This window comes from Diplotaxodon limnothrissa, linkage group LG6 (genome assembly GCF_057381915.1).
Source record: "Diplotaxodon limnothrissa isolate DT_005_m linkage group LG6, D_limnothrissa_male_GT1.1, whole genome shotgun sequence".
In the NCBI taxonomy this organism is placed as follows: domain Eukaryota; kingdom Metazoa; phylum Chordata; class Actinopteri; order Cichliformes; family Cichlidae; genus Diplotaxodon; species Diplotaxodon limnothrissa.
The window spans coordinates 17,567,113-17,590,370 of record NC_140601.1 but is presented as its reverse complement, the minus strand read 5'-3'; the positions used below and the strand labels follow the sequence as shown (position 1 = coordinate 17,590,370).

General features: G+C 41.1%; 1 protein-coding gene across 2 annotated transcripts in view; it reads right to left on the bottom strand.

The window, feature by feature from the left end:
- Window positions 1-14,623, bottom strand: part of nr3c2 (nuclear receptor subfamily 3, group C, member 2) — an 86,396-nt gene extending 71,773 nt beyond the window's left edge. Inside the window, exons 1-3 of one of the 2 annotated variants that reach the window (XM_085356883.1) lie at window positions 14,366-14,382; window positions 14,176-14,214; window positions 10,841-12,667 (exon numbers count right to left, since the gene is read on the bottom strand). In XM_085356883.1, coding sequence (XP_085213009.1) covers window positions 10,841-12,648 — 1,808 coding nt within the window. In that variant the 5' untranslated portion in view covers window positions 12,649-12,667; window positions 14,176-14,214; window positions 14,366-14,382. Of the gene's footprint in view, window positions 1-10,840; window positions 12,668-14,175 lie in introns of both variants that reach the window. The other variant, XM_085356882.1, reaches the window with a different exon arrangement.
- Between the last annotated feature and the right edge of the window lie 8,635 nt (window positions 14,624-23,258).

The window sequence follows — 23,258 nt, the reverse complement described above, 5'->3', positions numbered from 1 at the left end:
GACAAAAGTTAGTCAGTTTTGTCTGTTCTTCTGTAAAACAAACTAAGATTTATTTTTAGAATTAATATTTTGTTTCTAAGTGGAATTGACAATTTAGTCTGTTTCGTTTGTTCTATTTTGAAACTTAAACGCTTTAGCGGCTGCCTTTTGTGTAGTTTGCAATATTTGCCTTTATTTATCTGAAAAAGTCTCATGTTCCTTAAGTACATCTACCCTGTTGAACTTATTATGGGAAATAAATATTTAAATAAAAACAAGCTGCTGATTATTTCACGTTTTACTTGTGAGCAACGGCACATTTAAATCTTACAAATATAGTTATTTGGCTTATATCGTGATAGATATCGTTATCGCCTGAAATGAAAAAAACATATCGTGATATGAAAAAATCTCATATCGCCCAGCTCTACTCTTAATAGTCCGACATTACGGTATGGTGGTGAGTCAGCTTCTTTCATTTTATCCAAGGTCCAGCAGCTGAGCAAGAATGTGAATAAAAAAGAAAGCTACTGCTTAACAGTCGAAACCCAAAACAGCCCCAGACTGACTTTGTTACAGGGAAACAGACGGTCCTAGCCAAGTCAGAGGGAGGCAAGCAGAAGAAAATGCAGACACAGAACAGTGGCATGTTTGTCTATGCCAGGTACAGTGCAGTAAAATCTACCAGGAGAACAGTAAGATCAGAGGATTTTCCAGAGCTGCGGAGTTTATGCTAAATCAACAGTGTCTTAATTGTTTTTCCTAAACACTCAACCGCATTCAAACACATTCTAGTGACTATAACATCCACTATTCATTAAAATAAAAGATAGATAAACAACCAGCTTTATCTAGTAAGAAGATTTCAGTACTGCTGGAGGTAAGTAAATATGTTTTGAGATTCACTATAACATTCAGACGTATTCATGCTAATATAATGACATTTTTTAATGGCAGAAATAACACCAGAAGTACAAAAATATAGATATTTAAATGGATACATTTTATGACTTGAGTCAAGAATTGTTACTAAATTGTGAGTTAGAAGAGATAATAACCATTTTTTCTCCTGCACCCGCCTTCACACCCATACTGCCAGAAAACAAAGGCCTGAAAGTTTGCAGGGCCGCCCTGCTTTTTCTTCTTGTTACACCACAGCGAAATGTGTCGTAACAAACACATCAAACGGGCTGGGCTTTTTAAATTTTTCTTCTGTTTTTTAAACAAATATGGGAAAATATGGGAGGATGGTGGAGGAGAAGTTAAAAAAAATACAGGTTACTCATAGGCAAAACAGGAAGGTCGACAGGTATGGCAATGAAAACGAATTCAATACCTAGACAAATGAAACTAATACTTTCTGCATGACTAGACACAACCCAAGGTCATGAAAAAAAAAGAGAAAGAAAAGTTTTTGTTTTGTTTTCGTGTGTCTGTAATTTGAACGCTGACCCTTTAATATCCCTTCAATTATGGCTTTTCTTCTCTCCTCTACAGAAAACCAGGCTCATATTACACTTCCTGACAAACATGTTTACCCCTTTGCAGCAGCAGACTAGTGAATTCTCTCTTTAGCAACAGGTTCAGTTATAATATAGTATCTTTTCTCTGAGCTGCCACTTGATCCTCGGAAGCTTCCTTTTACTTTCTGGGTCAGTGTATCACAGGAAGCTGCCCCATCCTCAATCACAGGGGTTTTGTGGGACCGTCTCATATGGATTCTTCTAAATGCTTGACAGAGGACACGCACAAATCATTTAATGTTTTTTATCCCACAGCAAAGCAGGAAGCCCGGGGTACCCACTAAACATGTTTTTCTAGGTCATGATGGCAGCCATTTTAAAGCTTCACAAGTGTGAACACGACTAGTTACTAGTAGCTACACTGCTAGATAGGTAGTAGTTTGTTAAATAGTTCAGTGCTTCACATGATTTAATATTATTTGCTATTAAAGTTACTTTGATAAACTCTTGAGCCAGTTCTCATTTTTTTAATGTTTTTCTAGGAAATGAGAAATAGTTGCAGTGCTTATTGAAACATATGAAAACATAGAAGGAAGTAACAGTATCGAAGGCAAAAACAGAGTGTACAATTCTAACAACCTTGTAATGTAATATTTGGTATCACCACCTTTATTCGGTACAGGCTGAACTCTCTCAGGAAAGCTGTCTTCTAACTTCTTTAAGTAGTCTTCAGGACTAGTTTCCAGGCTTCTTGAAGGAGATTCAAAGCTATTCTTTGGATTTTGGCTGCCTTTTGTTCTGTTTTCCGTCAAGATGATCCCACATTGATTAGATCATGTTATTGTCCAGGTTCTGGGGAGGCCAGTCCATGACTGTGTGTTTTTATATCCAGGTATGCTTTTACTGAACTGGCAGTGTGTTTGGGATCATTGTCATGCTGAATAATGAAGCTGTTGCCAATTAAAATACTTTACAGTTGGCTCTGCATGGTGGATCAAAATTTGATGGCACTTTTTGTGGATAATTATTCAATAAAATTTGACGAAATCCCCCAAAACACTGGCTGAAATGCAGCTCCAAACCATTACAGAGCCTCTACTGTCATTTACAGATGAATGTAGAGACTCACTGTTGTACCTCAGTCTTTCATCGCCGCCCTCTCTTAAGAATGGCTTCTTTACAGGCGTCCTTCCACTGAGACCATTTCTGATGATGCTTCAGTGAAAGATATATGGATTAACTGAAAGGGCATATTCATCTCTTGGGTCATGTATCAGGTTTTTTGATTAACTTTTTATTGTTAAGGACAGGAATTACACAAGCTGTTTATATGCTGTAGATCAGGGGTGGGCAACTTGAGGGCCGGTGTCCTGCAGGTTTTAGATGTGTCCTTGATCCAACACAGCCGATTTAAATGACTAAATGACCTCCCAAACATGCCCCAAGTTCTCCAGAGGCCTGGTAATGAACTACTCATTTAATTCAGGTATGTTGGCCCAGGTGAGATCTAAAACCTGCAGGACACCAGCCCTCGAGACCTGGAGTTCCTCCCCCTTGCTGTAGATTGTTTTCTAGGCCTGCAAACTTTCCTTTTGTCTTCCACTTGTTCAGTTTCCTCAAGATTTTTAAGGACACAAGGCATGCCCAGCCAAGATACATCAAATTTGAAGCCAATGGGTCTTGGAAATCAACTTGTTTGTGCACAAATACAATTTTATGCCCGTCAAACTGTGTTTTTCATAGATTCAACAAAATCTGGAACAAACTTGTGTTTTTGTGGAACGCTGGTGGGAACAAAGAGCCTAAAATACAATTTAAAAATTGGTTCGTTGTTAAGTTGCTTGTTATGTATAGACACAAGATCTGTTCATCCCTTGAGGTACAATAGATGCTGAAATGATTCCACTGAAAATGTCCGGGTACAAGAATTGGACTGAAAGTGAATTAGAAAGTGGACAAGGATCCACAGAAAACTTTGAAAGGGCTTGAGAAAGCCTGGAGAACTACTGCTCAAGACCACTTCTAAAGAATTACAAGAACATCTCCTTAGCAGTAAAATATAAATAAATCTAGAGTGAAAACAAGACTAAACTAATATCTCACTGAAGAGGCTCAAGTTCAACTTGTTACAATTTTTGATTCAGGAAATCGATCAGTGCTCGCTGCCTACTCAGATTTTTCGCATTTGTATTTGTGAATGTAAAATCGACAAAGTTATGGTTTTAAGTCACAGTCACACTTTTCTGAATCACGGGTTCTGCTGATGTAAAAGTGGATGCACCTCGTATGAGTGTCTATGTTCGTGTGTGTGTGTTTTATTCAGGGAAGAATGAAAGTGTTATGTAAAACGCCCAGAAGCCCCCCCCCCCTCACCAACAACAACAACAACACACAAACGCAGTTCCTTTGGTTTATTTGAGCCAACTATGCATGACCTACTTTGGGAACCTTTCAAGCAAGCTGAACAATTAACATTTTTTGGAAGTGTCTTCCTTCATGGCATCCCTTCCATGGAGAAAGTGACAAGACAAACACCAGGCTTAAACGTAAGCACTCTGGCACGAATACTTGGGCAAGCTCTAATTAAACATGAATGATAAAGGCATGCCTTGTTTGCTTAGTCAAATATATCAGGATACAAGAGGAACACAATTATATGCTGAGAGAGTGAATCGAAATGGATTCTCTCTGCATCCTCTCCACCAAAAATGAAATATAGATCTAATTGGTTTTTATAGCGCTGAATGAATAATATCCAGCCAGTGAAAGAGACATCACCTTGCATTTAGATCAACAAGAGGTACTTTCTTTATTTATGACAATAGCAATAGGCTCTTATGAGCGGTTAATCTCTATAATTTGTGATTTAATATGCGCATATTTTCCTCTAGCTGCGGTGTATGACTAAATCGCCAAACTGACCCACAAGGCTCATGACTCAGGAGATGTTCAAGAGCACTTGTGAGAAATCATTGAGACTTCTTGCATGCTAGGTAAACAAAGTACTTGGTGCACAAAAGACGGCCACAGCACCTCACACAGCAGCACGCCACAGAAATCAGGGCAACACACAGAAGCATGCACTATGCTTTGTTGCAGCTCCGGTATTTAGTTTCCACCTCCTTTATGCAGTTTGTTAATAACCTCAACAAAAGAAGGGAATGTCAGCGGTAGGTAATAGAGAGTAGATCTCCAACTACAGGACCGGCCTAGTGGAAATCTGGCCCTCTGTCACCAGACTGTGTTTCAGGAAGAAGTTCAAGTGAGGACAAGACAAGCATTGAAATCCCAGGAGCCTTGGCCAGCAGTAACCACACTTTTATTGGAGTGTCAAGTCCGGCCTAGAATGTGTGCTGTTGTTCTTGCTGTTGGCGACCATGGCGACAGCGTTGTGTGCTTGTATGTGTGTGTGTGCGCCTTCATGGCTGTGTGTGGGAGAGGCTGAGTGGGAACTTTTAACATGATTTCTTTTCTGTGCAACAAAAGCATCCGACCATTGTGCTAAACAGTATCATCTGGGTTCTTTTAAAAAGATTACATCCATTGTAGGCATCTACTCCTACACTCTGGTAGCACAAGGTAAAAAACATATCCATTCATAAAAGCTGGGAAAGAAAACTGGCTTTCACTTTATCCTCATGGCTATGCTTGTTAAAATAAGGGGCGATATTCTGATCACATCCGTACCCGATTTAGAGCTGTTTTTAAGATTATTTTATAGCCAAGGAAAAATAGCTAAACTCTTAGCTAATGTAATTTTGCTCTTCCGGCAAATGAATTCAGCGTTACTGTGTTGGAGAAGTAACAGTAAAGGAAGTAATGGAAACAGAGCGTTGGACAGAGATGCTTGCAACACCAAATCTCGTAGAAGTGAAAGTAGAGCTGACAGAGGTGAGAATATGCCTCTTTACATTTTAATGGTGACCATTACTTCCCCCTTAAAGCACCATAAATACAGTTTGGGCAGCACGACAAGCCATAAACATAACACCGACATATTATCACCTTATAAAGTTGTTGTGGTGAACCTCTTAGCAAAAACTACCAGATTATCCAGCAAATGCAGACATATCAAACAAATGAGCTTTTGTTTGATATGAGAAATCTCAACATTTACGCCCTTTCAGCTCTGTTTGGGTATACAGCCACACCCAACGAGATATGTGGATTACTTTATGTGTCTGCTCATTGCTCCTGAGAAACCAGTTGGTCTATCAGTTTTTTGTGGAAAAGAGTGGCCCGCTGCTGCTGCTGCTGCTGCTGTAAACATGGTTCACACAGCCTGAAAGACCACACCAGGGACAGTTAATAGCTGAGAGCAACTGCAGCACAGCAATAGTTGGCTGTGATGGTACTAAAATTGCAAACACTACTGCCAAGTCAAGTTGGTGATAATTTAATGTCCTCAAAATGCCTAAATAATTGTGATCCAATTGCTTGAGTGATACCTAATCAATCAGGAAAAGCTTGGTGATGATTATTCAAAACTTACACTCATTGTCTTATAACCTAAATGAGCACACTGGCTAAACAACACCATGAACATCTGACTGAACTGAGGATATCCGCAATGCTGAAATTCTGTTTTGAAAAGAACAAAACTGCTTCCAAGCATAAGCCCATAAAACGGTTAACTGTTACACAGAGAAAAGGCCAACAACATCACAAACACAGGTTACTATACAAAAAATATGTACATTCATAGTCGTACAAACTCCTAAGTTCCATAAAATACATTTTCACTGCTCTTTACAGGTTTTCCTGAGCCGAAACGCCTCACGGAGAGCTTTTACTGTCACTTTTAAGGATACATTTTTAGACTCTAAGAACTGTAGACAGCTGAATTCACCACTTGGACCAGCTCTTACTATTCATACCTTGAATGCTGCCTCTCGACTCTGCTTTACACAGCTTCCAATCCACCCACACCAACCAGTGCTGGGCTACCCAGAAGACAGAAAAGACCTGAAAGAACTGGATCCTTGTGGTCTCTGCGTGTTCATTAATTTGTGTGTTTCTGCAAACGTTTTGTTTTTTTCATTTTTTCTAGACATTAATGTTATTTTATTTTAATGCATTTCAATGCATCTGTTTTTACATCAATTCAAAATAAAAGGGGATAAAAATTTAAATACGTATGATGAGGTCACAAAAAGTTTCAGGCAGTAACACTGTGTTGATTTGTATTTGTGAGATCTACATTTTGATTTGACTTAACAAATCTTATTACACTGAAAATCCATTTTGCATCTACAAGCCGCGGTATCCCACTGCTTTATTTTATCAATATGATTCACGGGCTGAAAATCTAAACCTATTTAGACTGTCCTTACTTTATTCTGTGCTCAGTGTGACGAGTGCTCGGCAGGACTGGTTTAGTTAAATGCTGCACTGAAGCCAAGAAGACAGAAAGCCCCGTACACGGATGTGCTTGTGCATTTTAGCATACTGTACTTTACTTTATTTTACGTGCAGCATTTAACTTCATTTAAAACACGTGTAACTCGATTGTAGAGGATAAGCTGTCTACCTGTCTTTTTATTTAAGGATTATTCTGTATGCCGTGCCAGCGCTGTGGCTAACACATTTTGACTAAATTGGTTTTACGTAATGTAGCTTCATTTTCTTCTAAATAAATAGCGCGTATCATTTTCCCAACATCCTTTGAGAGCCCCTTTATAGTGGGCTGTTAACAGCTGGTTACACAGTGTCGGGGAAACATTTCACCAGTCTCTTCCTAAAGCACCAGACATATGTAGATACATGCTACAAATATACATATCTATTATTTTGACATCATTAGTTATAGTTTTAGATCTAGTTCGTTCTTTATTTATTTATTAATAGATTTTGTCTACACGTGACAACTAAAATCTGCATGACAACATGATGTCTTCAATCCTCATAAAGCTAAAACCAGTGTATTAGTTAAAAAGTTCTATGCTATTATGTGCTAGTTACACGCATATATACATATATAAATATGATAAATCTCATCTTGCTCACGAGCGCATAAAACAGCACTCACGCTCGATGAGTATCAGGGCTGCACTTGAGACGTAGTTAACAAGAACTCGTACACACTCAAGATTAAGAGAGTTTTTCTAAAGCAGCCTGACATTCATTACATTTTATTACACAATAGAAGAAGAGCAACACGAATACTCCTGAAATCTGAACTTGCTCCTTGAAGTTTGCCAGAATAAGTGGTTTAAATGATATCCAGCACAATTAAATGATCATAGTCTTCACTTAATTACTACAATTTAATTAAATATTCACCGGCACACATGAGAGTGCATATAATTAAAACGCTTGCGCGCAACAAAAGACAATATCTCTGCCACACTGTTATGTCTGCTGGGCAGACACGTGAGAGCCGAAGCCATTCCCCAGCACCTTCACCTGTAACGTCCTTTTTCACAACCCAAAGAAACAGCTGTCCGCTTCACAGTCAGGAACCCATAATGCACCGGGAGCCCCTGTGCATGCCTGGTGTTGGGGTTTAATTGGATATTAGTATCCAGCAGTGTCTGAATTAATCAAATCATTTCCATCCATTAATTTAGTGGAGGAACATACAATTAAAGCCTTATTAGCGTGCTCTCAGGAGTATGCCTTTTCATCCCTCTGCAGAACATTGAGAGTTGGCCAGAGTCCAGCGTGAAGCCTTCTCCTTGCTCGAATCCGGTGCCTCTTCACGACGTGCTCTCGTTTAATCTATAGAAACCGGCTGCGAGTTTAAAACAAATGAAAGTGTCTGTCAGCGCTGGGCAACTTTCCTGTTGCTGGGCTGAAAGCTACAAGTTTCAGGAAGGGCTTATTTAAATTGAAAAAAGCATTGTTGGCTTCGAGTTGTCGGATTATGAAATTATAAGGTTAGCACTGACAAGTTTTAGAGAAATTCTATGTGGTGAAAAATTGCTGTGAAAACCAACACAAAAATGCCCTAAATAGGGTGAAAAGAGATTTGGAGATTTAGGCTGTGAGCAAACATAATCCAGAGCCCTAATGTAGGTCATTTTATGATCATTACCATATTTATATATCTTCAAAACTGCAGCGCACTATTTTTTTTCCTCAAAAAAATCAAATAAATACAGAAATGATACATTTATAACACATATATTAAATGAACATCTCTGCATTCAAGCTTCTAATAACATGCAATATTCCATTCTACTTTATCCTAGCATTAGGTTTAAATTAAACATCACACAAATACAAATATTCCAGGACTCCTTTTTCCCCCTTCCTCCTCTGTTCTGAATCTAAGTTAAAACATTTTGCACAAAGTAATCCAGACTGCTCAGATGAGCAGCCATTTTTAATTAAAACCATTTACAGAGGAAACCAAAGTGAGAAAAAAAAGAGCCAAGGGATTTAACACTCTGTCATCCAAGGCTTCAGCGGATCAAAGAGTTTTAGTTGTGCTTTTTAATGGTTACGTAACATTTTTGCCTATGAAATATTGGGCCCGGGTACCATGCAGTCAGTCCAAAGCTGGACGGTACCACAGATTTTCCCACAGTGCTTTTTCAAATTTCAGGCAGGATACACTAAGCCTGTGTTTATGCCTAAGTATAGCTGTCAATCAATGCAGCACCAGTAGTACAACAGGAAACTGAAAGAAGGCAGTAACCTCTGAAGAAAAAACGCAGTCTTGCCTTCTGCCTAATGCATATATATATATATATATATATATATATATATATATATATATATATATATACACACATGTGTATGTATACAGTATGCGTGCGTGTGTGTGCGTGCATGTATTGTATGTACACATGTATATTTGCATCTGTCTGCTTCCCTGTCTGCCTGACTGCCTGCCATGTGGCCCACCTCGTACTGTCATCCTGTCTGACATTAGGGCTAAGCTGGATCTCATTAGGACCAAGGTGGCAGTGATCCCGTCAACATCGCTTTGGCTCCTGCCATATGGGTCGCCTCCAAGGTAACCGGGCTGTATCAGTCTCCTCAGAGCTGCAAGCCTTGTTATAGCACATGCACAAACAAGCAGACGCAGTATCTACTTTCTAGACAAGTGTGTACGTATGAAGCTGAAAAGCGCGTCAAACGGGAGAAAGCGTGTAATTTTGATATGATAATCAGGCCAAATGTTTTAGATGAAAGAGAAATAAACACTGTCACAGATACACACAAGGGCAGGCACAGAGCACAGAGTGCTTGCTATCTATGTTTAACACATAAAAGGACAAAAATTACACCAAGACATCAAACATAGCAAAGCAATGTACATCAAAATCCCAGCGGAGGCTCGGATACAGTGCTGCACTTATTTTACAGCAAGCGTCTGACTTTTATCAAAAGCGATCCAAGTAAGCAGGAAGTCATTTATGGTTTTGTTTAGTGCGTCTTTGCTCGAGCTCATAAAACCTGTGAATTTATGACATCCCCAAGCATAAATAGATTATAGCAAAGTGTATTTTATAAAGCACTAGGAGGCACTCTCTGTTATTTAAAAACATTTATAATACGTGCAAATTCTCCATATACCACAAACCATTCTTTGACTTACTGTAAATAAACAGCAGCATCCGTCACTGTTAGGCGAATATAGCAATGTATTTTCAGCAACACAACCGTGTGTTTTATGGCCTACGGTTGTGACATTCACTATTATTAATCGTGCTGATAATTCACCTCCTTCACATGCAGCCGGGACAGTAGAATACACTGGAACCACAACAACTGTGTCAAAGTTCCACTATGTCAGATTGGCGGCTGTTATCGATTTTTTTCCCCCCTTTGGCCTGTTTGTTTTGTTCCACCCCCTCCACCACCACCCTCACAAAAATCAACTGTTTATTTCATCAGTTTGGCAACCAAAGCCTGTGATCAATCATTCATAATTTATAATGCTACCAAAGGCCTAGGGCCCATAAAAGCAGATATTTGCATTACACAAGGTCTCAGCTAGAACTTCTGATAACAGACCAATAAATTTTGTTATTGTACGTACACACAGGCCCCTGATAAGAAGCAAACTTTGCCTCTGTTTTACAGTAGAACACAGGCCTGTAAGAAGAGAGACGATAATGTTGTGGTCACATGCTGCTACAACAATGACCTGGACCCTATCCTTTAATTCCTGTTCCCCCAGCCAGCATTCCGCTGCCTTTCCCAAGCCCTGTTGTTGTTGTTATTATTTTGCACTTCTCAAAGCAAACGCCCTAAATCCCCTGTGCAACAGGAGTCCCATTACAAAAAAACTAAACAAAAAACTGGCTCTCCATCTATGGGAGACTCTGGAGCGGCATACTATTATACAGGTACACTGAAGGGAAAAAAACCCCCAAACATGATTTGATATTTACACAAAACAGGCACACACAGAGACTGCCTAAATACACCTTCTTCTTCCTTACCTCGACATGCCGTCCGAGATGCAGTTCTGACCCGGATATCCTTCACCTCTGGCTGCGAGAGACCCCTGGGATATGCCCGGGTGAGATTTCCACGACTCCATTAACGCCGTTACGGGTGAAATTAGATTCAACAAAGGGTTGGTCTGGTCCCTCACATCGTGCCGCGTGAAAGACATTGTTCCTTGCGCTCCAATCTGGTAATGGAATGAGTGTCCACCGGAATTAACTCCAACAATGGCGGATGTGGACATGCTGTTATTCTCTTGGTAATAGCTGCCATCTGTGGCTTCCTGCTTAACCCCTTTAGACAGGACATTGTTGGAGAACACATCAGACTCATAGTTCCCATTCACAGAGGAGACAGGGGGTCCTAAGATACCGGAAAGACTGTATTCATCAATGTTATTCCTCAGGGACAGATAAGTGGTCTCAGACGCAGAGAAGAGGCCAATCGATGGTGACTGCTCACCGTAGGGCTGTTGATTCATACATCCCTCACTTTTGTTTGGCTCACTCTTAATCTGCGTGATAAAGGGCGTGTTGCTCGCGTTACATTTGGAGCTGCCTAAACACATGCTCCTGAAGTCAGTCCCAGGCTCGTTCTTTATGTACTTAACCATCCCCATCTGATCTAAGCCGACATTGAACACCTCCCCGTCTACCATCTCTACTTTAGGGAACTCGAAATTCTTGAAGTCCGTTTCTCTGGTCAGCCCTGCTTCCGGGCTGCTCGTGTCATTCTGCACCAGACCCAGTCCGTCAGCAGGACTGGACACAGGAAACCCACCAGAGGAGGGGTTCTGTGGGCTGCTGGCAGTCATGTTGCCTGCTGTGGCCGGACTGGAGATGGAGGGCATTGCTGTGTTGCAGTTGTTGGTGGTTTTGCTAGAGCAGCTGCCAGCTGTTGGGCTTGAGACAGAGGACCTAATGTTACATGTAGTGCTGCAGGATGGAGGGGATCTCACACTACTCATGCTCTGAGGACTGGACATGGGAGACCTCATGACATTGAGCGGGCTGGTGAGTGGCGGTGAGCCCACGGTGCTGGACTCCACAGGGCTACATGTGACTGAATTCCTGCGCTTGATGTTGGCTAGAGTTGCAGCACACGAAGTCTGGCTGACAGGGCTACTGACAGACGAGCACAGAGGCGCAAAGCACGTAGGAGGACTGGTGGTAGACGACACCATATTGTTGCTGCCTCCGGGGCTGGAAATGGCACTGGAGGTTTGGGGACTGCAGGACAGAGAAGAGGCCAGCATAGATGCTGAGCTAACCGGGGTCCCCGCGGTGCATTCTCTGGGAGTCGCGCTAGGCTGCTGGAAACCAAATGGCTTCAATTTGGGGCTCTTTGTGGGACCACATTGGTTCTCCTCTAAAGGCCGTCCACATGCTGGATACAGCTTTCCTGGGCTGGTATTGGCTCCCTGCTGGTTAAAAGCAAAATCTGCCTCCCTGGCAGCATTCATATACAGGCCCATAGACTCAGCCACAGTCTTGGAAAGCTCTTTGGAGTCCATTTCCTGCTTATGACCAAGGAGTGAGTTGTTGAAGTGTGGGAGAACAAATGGCTGGTTCTGGCTGAGCTGCAGCATTGGCTGCTCCTGCTTTTTTGTATTGTTGTCTTTGCAGTCGGTGGCCGGGCTTCCAGCAGGGCAGTTGACATTAACTATGTCCATCAGGATATCACTGCCAGTCAGACTTGAATCCTCTGTACTGCAGCAGTACTCCATAGTGCCAGGGACCTGAGGCCATCTGTTCTCTGTGTCCTTTCCATCAAAGAAACTTTGGTATCTTTTGGTCTCCATTGCTGGCTCATTGAGTTACCTAGTAAACATGGCAAACAGACAAAAAACAAACAAAAACAGGGTCAGTCGAGCTACAATAGTTGGCAAAGGTTTTTAAGAGTATTACTTTCTGATAAAGAGACTATGTAAGATTACGTTACATATTAAAGGATTATGCAATTTTATTTTCCTTTAAAATCTAATCAGTCTCCTGTTTATAGCTTATAAAAAGTTGCACTTAAGTGAAACCTAACAAGGCAGAAAAAAAAACAATGTGGAGGAACTGAAAGATTTCTGAGTGTGAAGCCCCTGTTTGATTGTTTTATTTACACGGGCAACATTTTTTAAGATTAAAGTGTCTCATATTTTTTTAAACAAGTTAAATCTAATAAAGTCCAAAATAAATCTGTACAGTATTTCCCTCTCACACATGATTCAAACCCCTTATCGGCGCACTACAGGGAATGCAGCGATAACTTAAAGAAACCCAGACCACAAGGGTTAATTTATCTGTATGTGACGTCACCTGGGCTTTTTTTCTTTTTATTCCCACCTCTACTGCGTCTCTATTGGCCAGCTCGGCCAGAAATCCAGCAGCTTCATCAGACCCCATTCATGGATTGGCCCGAAAGCTGTCACTCAATAGTTATCGCTCATGCAGCCACAACATTGCTGCGACACAACTTGAACTGTTGTTTTAGGCAGCCGGAGCGGCTTCCCTGTGTGCTAAAAACGATTCAACATCACTGGGAACAATCGGACGATAAAACACAACAAATTGCATTGATTTCTGGCTGGTTTGGAGTTAATGTTCAAGCTATTTATTTTGCATGCAACGGTGCAAGTCCGCGAAGGGCTCGCAGCGAGCGGCCGAGATATCGGCGTTAAAGTGTTGCTGTCTGCAAAAAAACAGGCTGTCCTGTGCACATGTGCAGAGAATTTGAAAGTAAAACAAGAAAAAAAGGGGGAAAAACCCGAACAGCTGTCAGACTCATAATTCCCCTCCTTGTTGTCCTGCCGCGATCGCTCTGCCTTTGCAGGACATGCACAAGTCTGCATTTTGCGTGTGCGCAGAATACAAAAAGTAGATGAAAAAAGAAGCCAAAAGCCCGTCCGTCTGCTATATTGTTTCCGTTTTTTACTCCTTTTTGCTTTAAAACTCGCATGTATTGCTTTTGAATGATTACGTCCACTACGATCAAAGTATGAATTATTTAAGCCACTTTTTAGACAGAATTTGACAGCCCTATATATCACTCTCCGCAGACAGGTGAGCGCATGTACGTTAAATCCACGAACGCTGCTCTAAATCACGGTGGCGATTTCCTAAAGTGCATAAACTTCTTGGCCACTTTTATTAAAGAGCAGACACGGAGGGGAGAGGCTAACGGTCCCGGTTAAAAGTTATTATTTTTCTCCTCCACAGCACCAAGGCCAGTGTCCGTAAGTATCCAGTTCTCCCGACACCAACTGCGAGGGGGACTTGCTTTCATTATCACCTCGAATTAAAACTGTACAGTTAAAACACAGGGCTCCGTCCGTCCTTACCTTAATTACGACATTCAGAGTTGTCAGGTGGCTGTGTTGCTGGGCAGCGATAATCCAGAGGACAGAAAAAGAAAAACGCAAAAAAAAGAAGCAAAGTCAATAAATATCAACCAACGTGCTCTCCGCCCCCCACCTCCTCACCCCTCTACTCTTTCCAATACATTGTTGCCAGTTTGACAGATAGACACACCGGAGAAGTCTACTGCGTATTATCACTAGTAATCCTCAACAGCGAGCCGCTGCTCCTGACAGGACGAAACGACAGCGATGGGTCGGACGGCAGCGACGGATAATCACACTCACATTATGGCCGTAAGAAAAATTTTTTTTCCCAAGATTGACGATTCTGGAAAAGAAAAGAAAAAAAAACAGAAGAAGAAGAGTAATTAAAAACAAACGAAGGAGTCGAGTCGGACTTGCAGTCAGAGCGACGTCATTCTGTGCACATGGACCCTCCTACTGCAACGAGTGCAACACAAACTCCGAGGAGGAGGGAGGTGGTGGAGGTGGGGGGGGGGGGGGGGGGGGAGAGAGAGAGAGAGAGTGGTAGAGGGGGAGGGAGGGGCTCGGAGCGCAGGTAGACGGAGCCGTCTGGAAATAGGGCACCGAGCTGTGTGAAAGAAACTCGTGTGATGGCGACAGTAAGGCTTTCGTGATTTCATTTTTTCTTCTTCTTTTTTTGTCTGTTGAAGTCTTGCAAGTTTGTTACGTTATATTTTCTCTCTCTCTTTCTCATTTGTGACTTTTCAATATTAGTCATTTCTGCCAACTGACACTTCGGAGATCCCGTCACGGTCACGCACAGCAATTTTAGATCACAGGAAAGTATTTCAGGTGCTTTCCCCGCACGACCCCCCTCCTCGTGCACGGTGAACGTGGAGCTCATGAGACACTGGCGAGTGCTGAGAGAAGAGTGAAATCAAGTCGGCGAGAGCGTGACGGCTGCCCCCCACTAGATGGAGATGCTGTTCAGAAACAAATTACAGAGTGGTCAAGCTGTCACTTAATTCCGTCCATGTCAAACTATATTAGTAAAAACAAAAAACGCTTTAATCTCTAATGAATCCAAATGCACACTTTCTGCTTTTGCGTGTTAGACCCGTAGCTTTCTTTCCACATCATCTGTCTTCTTAAAGAAGAATATAATAATAAAAGCCACAAACAATGTTTCCTATCTGAGTGTGGACATTCGGACACCTTTCTTTTAAAATGAAGTGCAAGACATCCACTCATCCCTGATGGTGACACATCCGAGTCCATCTGGTCACTGCGTGTTCACGCTGTCTCGCTGGCATGATGATTACAGTGCATGGTTAACGTCCATAGGTGCCTTCACTCGAAAGTAAAAAATAATCAAATAAATGTTCTCAGGTTCGTGATTTGTGACTCTGTCATCTGGATTAAGCTGCTGTTTACATTTCACGACCCACATCTCATGGTGTTGACTTTGGTTTTACTCCAGCAACATCCAATAATCAGTTTAATCTGTGGAGTTGTCAGTCACACTTTGTAGGATTTTTTTTTTTTCATTTGACTGCATAACAGGCAGCGTGTAGGGGTTTCCACTGTGAGGGTGGCACTTTATACAGTAGAATAAAGTTCCAGCGTTTCTCTTCTTTGCTTTTCTGGATACTCCATACCAGCCTGTAGCCATTTCTCAAGCCAGGCAGCAGCAGTTAGATTAGTCAAAGCCAACCAAGCAACACTGCCCGCCTCCCTGATCTGCCTGTTAATCACCCATGAATGGGGACCTGCTTCACAAAAACAGAGGGAAAAAGCGTAGCAGAATTGAGATATAAGCAATGTTTCCCACACCCATTCATGCAGCTCCCACTTGTCCATTGCGCATAATGGGTGCCAGTCAAACACATCATGGGCAAATCTAATTTAGCTTTGCACCACAGATTTTCCTTCCACAGCCACAAAGTCCTAAGAATTTGCAGACTGACAGCAGAACACGGCTGATATGAAATCAGTAATAATTTGCTCCCTCATTGGTAGAAATTGAAGGGAGCCCCCTTGAATCTCTCTGAGCTTCCAAGCACTGTCATTTTAGACAAATCAATGATAATCGCAATAGCCTGAAAACACTGTACATATATGGGAGTTTAAAAATAGCTGTGTTTTGAAGTGATTGGGGGGAGGGTGTGTGTGTGTGTGTGTGTGTGTGTGTGTGTGTGTGTGTGTGTAGGTTTCTCTCAGATGAGTGATTGCCATGATTAGGAGCAGGCTTCCACTCCAGTTTAGACACATAGCAGACAACTCCAGTAGCTGAAAGGCCCGGCTGCAAAACAGAGAAGTGGATGCTGCCCCTCATGGGGACAGGTGAATTGGAGCATGTTAACTCTGAAACAAAACACTCATCAACTCAACAGAAGACCCTGTCCCCATCGTGTGGTAATTACAGATGTAGTTTTTAATCAGAGAAGAAGTCCATCGCCGACACCCTCCCCCAATCCGCTTATTGTTTCAGTTCAGTTTTCCTTGAGGGTCATCCATTCACAGATAAAGCGACAATGCAGTCGCTCTGCCAGTTACTAAAATATTCCATTACCACCTTTTTTTTCACAACTCTGACTTCATGGGTCGAAATGATGATGTGTTGACTTTCTGTCCAAGAAGTCCATCAGACAAGCGTTTGATCGAGGTTGGCATTTTTACATCCTGGATTCAAAAGCCTTTTTCACACAAGTTGTCTTTGAATATCCGATAAATGCAAGCACTGACTCTCCTTTTGGCTCTACTTTAGTCTCCACCAAGCCCTGAGGGAGATACGTGGCTCTTTAGCTGCAGCTCTGCTTACCAGATAGTTGCAGGTTTTCCTCCACCTGTTTTCTCGTGCTGTTAATTAGATTTAACAGAACGTTTCCACTGAAAACAGCTGACCTTTAACTGCTAATACGATTCCTCAGTTTGAACAAAAGCAATGCAGTTTTTTGACCTCAAGTGAGCTTAAAAACAATAAAAAATAAAGCTGAGGTGAGGGGAAATGCAATTTCTTTTCATTACTATAAACTAAAGGGTGACTATTCACTTAACATTTAACACTTAAGCTTCATTTCTTGCCTCTGTGCAGTCATTATGATTGTGTTCACAGCATCCGTCATGTTTCCGCGTATTATGTCTGTTTGTTCAATGTCATGTGGTAGCAACAGGGCAGAAAGTTGACCACTTCTCATCTGCATAAAGTTGAGGGGTAGGTGACTGTATACAGGAGTGTTTCCCTTAACCCGTACCTCTGATCATCAAAAGATTTTCCAAATAGGAAAACATATTCAGCAGCTGCATGACTCTTGTTTTAGATGTTTTTTAAGAAGCACATTTTACTGGATTACATGAAAAAGTTTGCAAACAGCTCCCCGTGTTAGTTTGGTTTGAAGCAGACAGTCCTTGAGAGGCAATCAACCAGTCAGATGCAGCTCAGTGTTTGTGTGGTAGCAGACTATAAGGCCGGGAGAAACCGGTCAGGCACTGTCTAGTAGCTCACAGTTCATTAGACATGTCTACTTGCCATAGTAAGTTTCTTATAACTAATATGATTGGATGAAAAATCCGTTCTTTACTTTGGCCGATGCAGATTTCAAGATGAGGAGTACATGCTGTCGTATCTGGCTCGCAGACTGAATAACCTCACAGTTGGATGATAAGCCTATGAAGGTCAGACACAGGCATACATACCATTGAATTTTAAATGGGGTTGTTATGGGAACTAGCATGTTTTTGTATCTGAACTCTGCAGCCATGGTCAGTGTAGGCAGGATGTGAAAGAAATTAGCCTTGGGCTACTGCAAATGTTAATAAATGCGAATTAACATTGGGAATGAACTCTTTTACATTTCATAATAATAAAGAGAGTTTATGGAGCAAATGCAAGAGAGAGAAAAAAAATGCGAAAATTAATTTGCTAACTTTATCGGGATTCATGCTTTTCAAAGACGATTGATACTTTTATTCACAGTTACCGTGTGTAGTTAAACATTTAGAGGCAGCTAATTAGATTTAACTTTCACCTGGTAATCAAAGTTGACCAGTTCCTGAAATAGTTCATTTAACAGAAATCATATCTCTGCACTGCAAGCATTTGAATAAATGCAAAGTTGAAGAGTTACACAACCAACTTGGCAAGATATTAATTAATTCACCCAAGGGTATAATTACATACTGAATCATTCAAGTATGACTGTATGGGTGTGAAAATTTACACTTATTTAAAATAAAGGCATATTTTACTAATTCTAAGATAGATAGATAGATAGATAGATAGATAGATAGATAGATAGATAGATAGATAGATAGATAGATAGAATGCTATTACGAGTAAATTGCATGTTATGCAAAACCTTAATATGTCTGTTATAACACAGCAGAAATAAAGCTATCTTCCAGCTCCACGTTTTGACACAGATCACAGTTCACCTTAAGTTGGCAGACTGCACGGACGGCACGTATCGTTTAAATCCTGAGCATGTTCAGCCAGCCTCCCTACAGAAAAGTCTCTCGTACTATGTGTACAACACCTGGGGTTTGTTCACCCTACTTAAGCAATAATGACAGACAACACGGCGATGATTAAATAACATGTTTACCCTCAGTGTGGTCAGAAATACATATTCAGTGGGAACACAGCGTATAGGCTACAGCCTGACTTCAGATCAGATTATTAACATGCAGAAAATTATCACTAAATAATGTGTTGTTCAACAAAACTGTGTCAAGTACATTATGAATTCATATTCCTGGTGCCTGCTTGCACCCACCCCTCCCACCGCACCCAACTCCCCCTCCCCCCCCCACCTCTCGCAGCATTTAGATGCCAAGGTAGAGTGAGCTTTAAGAGCAAATGCCCAGATTGCATTGTGTACATCCGAGTATGCTTTGGTGTTGAAATATCACTTGATTCTGTTGCACAATAAATTTGACACGTTTTCTAATTGGAGATTGGAGATATATATAAAATATGACATTGTTTTGCAGATGTGCAATAAAAGATGCTAAGCTATAAAGGTTTGCATGCGGTAACACCTTGTGAATTTGGCAGTTTTTGTTTGTTAATCAGCTTTAAATATACTCACCACAGACTTTTAAAAAAAAAAATACACCTATCAGGTATCAGCTTGGACCCCATTTTCAGAACTGCCTTTAATTCTTCGTGGGATAGATTCAACAAAGTTCTGGAAACGTTTGGTTCATATTGGCATGATAGCATCACACTGTTTCTGCACATTATGAGAATCTCCTGTTACACCACATCTCAAAGTTGTTCTGTTGGATTGAGATCTGGTGACTGTGGGGTTCAGTAAAATCTTTGTCATGTTCAAGAAACCAGTCTGAGATGATGGTACTAAGGGACCCATAGCTGGACTGGCTGCTGATTTTTTGTTTTTATGGGCCGATGTTTTTTTTGTTTTTTGTTTTTTTTTCTCCGTAACCGTATAAACACTGAAAGGTGGTGGATTGGCCAGATGCTGGGAGATGTGTAAAAATAACTCAGTTGTTTGGTGGCGGCTATCGTTAAGTGATGACGTGACGAATCCTACTTCCGGGCCTAAAGTAGTCTGCGTTTAATATGGCTTTTGTGTTGTTAACATGTTTAATGTCTATTCGGGGCCTGAACCAGGTGTAGGACTGGACTCTCCCAAACACGTCACTATAAGACTGGACTCTCACACACGTCACCACACGCACCACCACACATTTCCTATAATCCTATAATTCCTATAATTTATAATCCTTATCTTTATAATCTCTTCTGCTATTTGCACATTCTTTACTGTAAATTCCTAAGTTAATTTGTAAATTTTTGTAGTAAATTGTAAATATTGTAAAACTTTTCTTCTGTCATTTAATGGTCGGGCATTGTACAGCTACAAGCATTTCACCCCCATGTCATACTGTGTATGGTTGTGTGTGTGTGACAAATAAAAATTGAATTTGATTTGAATTTGTTATGTATTTTCTTCTATTTAATTTCAAAAAGCTCCTAAAACAGTCAGTGATCACTGTTGACCTCCCTCGGCTTTTATTACCGCTAATCATTTATTTAAGCTCAGTTTTTAAAACCTTGGGATGTAACTACAGCCCAGCCCATGCAGCAGTATATGAATGACTAACCTCGTATTGTGGATGGATTATCTCAGGTGTTCTCCTGGCTGAGGTTTGGTCCTTTTACAGCATCCTGCCATGCGATTACATTTGTTTCTGACCACCGAGAACACTCACGTTAACTTTTATCAAGTGGAAAAAAAGTATTATGCTAACATAGCTGTGTCGCTAGCGGTCACATAGCACATCATTATATACCAGCTAGCCAAACTTCAGTAACCCTACAAACGTCACTGCTGTTTAGTTTTCTGTCTTCATTTATGTTGGAAGTGATAACAGAGCTGTACGTTTTAATTTGTTTCCAAAACCCCGCAGTCAGGACATGCTTTAATGTATTTAGATAGAAGCTAGCGAGCTAACTTCCTGCTAACTTCTAACTCCGTTAAATGTCATAAATTCCGTTTTCATGGATGCCTGGATGTTAAACTCAATTGTTACACCTGGTAGAGCAGAACGCTGATCATTTTATTAAAGATGAAAGACTTTAGACAGTTTTTCAACTCTCAGTATTGCCATAGTGATCGTTTGATATATGGACCTGCAGCGGAGTTTAGGCCCAGACACGGCTAGTGACGTCAGACTGAACAACCGGATTGCGGAGCTTCCACAGATTCAGTAACATTAGCAAGTGGTGGAGGCCAGCAGGTGCAACACGCTGGCAGGTGGATGACGGAAAGGCAAGAGGAGCAGAGACCCGAGGCGGTGAACTGAACTTCAGGTAAGAAGTTATGACTTGCAGTCTATCTGGGTCAGATATAAACGAAGTTTAGGTGGAGTTCGTTTTCGTTATGCTGACTTTTTACAGTCAGTTACAATAACTCGTACTGCGTACTAGCTAGCATGACGGAGTTTATATACTGCTGGGCGGGTGCTATGATATTATTGATGTTGAACTTGTTTTATCTTATTTTATTTATAAGGTTAGTTATTAGAGTTTCCAACCGTCCTGTAAAAAACGGAATCGTCTCGTATTCAGAGAAAATATTGTGCGTTTGGTATTGAGGTGAAAAGGAACAGTTTGTCCCGAACTTCAGCTACGATGAAAAAGACACAAAGCTGAAGTTATTCTGTGTCTTTGCTGCACAGCTGCCTCTTCTCTCATTCTCTCCCCTCCCTCTCCTGTTTCTACTTCAATCATGAAACTGATCAATGATCGGCTTTTCTCTCTTGTTTGTTTATCGTCCACTTTGCGCCAGAACGGGGAAACCGGCGGATGTTGCGCTAAACAACAGCAGCACGTTTAAGCTTGATCAGCTAGAATTTATTTAATATTAATTTCTAGCATCAGCTGATGTTTGCTGGAGCCACAGCTGTAAAAGCTGCTGGTCATGATATTGGTTTGGATATCTGGTGAGAGGGAAACATGAAGATGAAACCAGGAGATGTCCTTACTCAATCATCAGAGCTGAACAGGTGATGGAGAAACAGGTTTACCTTTTAGGTGACATGAATGAGTTGAAGAGAAGTTATGAACTGTTTCTGGGAAATAACACCAGGATCCTTTTCCTGTCAGCTGACAGCTGGCAACTGTGCAGGGGTGGGTCTAGCAAAGTTTTGCCAGGGGGGCAGGTAGGGCATTAACAGGGAGAGGGGGGCACAAAGAAATACTTTCTTATTCTCATTTAAAATTTCTCACTTTTAACAAATAATTATCTGAATCTTACAACAAACGTTTTCATCTGATGTCAAATGTATAGAAATCCATTATTGTACATAGTAATTTTTTTAGGGTCCCATTTTAATTTCTTCAGAAGTAGCTAAGTACTGTATATGATGCCAGTATTTTCCCACATTTTCTAGATACTGTACCAGTACTGTGTGTAAAATGCCATCAAAAAGTCAATTAAGTTTTATTCTTTCTCACCTATCTTCCTGTCTCCTTTTACTTATTAAAGGTTGCCATGTTAGAAAAAATATTTTGCCCTGCCATGGTGTTTATTAATGTGGCAAATGAATGGTTTATGAAAATATATCTAAATCTGTCATCGGTAATCAGTAATGATCATGTCTCACCTCTAGTCTTCTCTGTCTTAATTTCAGGTTTTCACCATGTGTTGTAGATGGTTCAGGAGGTTAACTCGACCAAGCAGTCTACTTTCGGGTACTGTTTAGAATACCAGAATAGGGAGGATGGTGTAGGTTTAAGTTTATCAGACTGATACATATATACCAACAAGATAGTGTACATCACTGTCACAACAGCGTTTGTTTTCATTCAAAGGATTTATGGTTTTTCCTATAATACCATGGTGGGCCGGTCACCAGTCAAAATGCCCGGGCCGATTTTTTGTCCCAGTCCAGCCCTGAAGGGACCCCATGTCTGCCATATTTTAACCCTGCTATCTAAATAAGACTGATCAGAGATCAAGACTTCTATTGTCGAAGCTATCAGCTTAAAGCAGTCTGGCCATTGTCTGGCATCAACAAGGCATTCTCACTGCTGCGCTCACTGGATATTTTCTCTTTTTCAGACCATTGCTGAAAAAAATCCATGATTGTGTGGGAAAATTCCAGCAGAGCAGCAGTTTCTGAATTGTACAGACCAGACTGTCTGGCATAAAAAAACATGTCACATTTAAAGTCACTTAAATCAGCTTTCTTTCTACTTCATCAGGTCATATTGACCTAAGGCTGTGTGATATGACAAAATATATCAGAAGATGAAATTACAAAATCTATTGTTTCATATTATGCGCTATCGTTTGTTTCATGGTGTCACAAAATACCCAATTTACAGCAACATTGTTTCATCGTTTGGATGGTCACCATGTGGATGCAGGCACAGAGGATACCAGCATGGCCAGTGAAGATGAGGCAGAACCAGGTAGCTCCAAACAGAAGGACCAGTCAAAACAAACTGAGGCCCTTATTCCTAAACAAGGGGCTACCTCTGTAGCATGGACATGGTTTAGTTATGAAAAGTCTGACGCGGACCAGAAAACTGTACTATGCAAATTATGGCACAAGACTCAAACACGGCA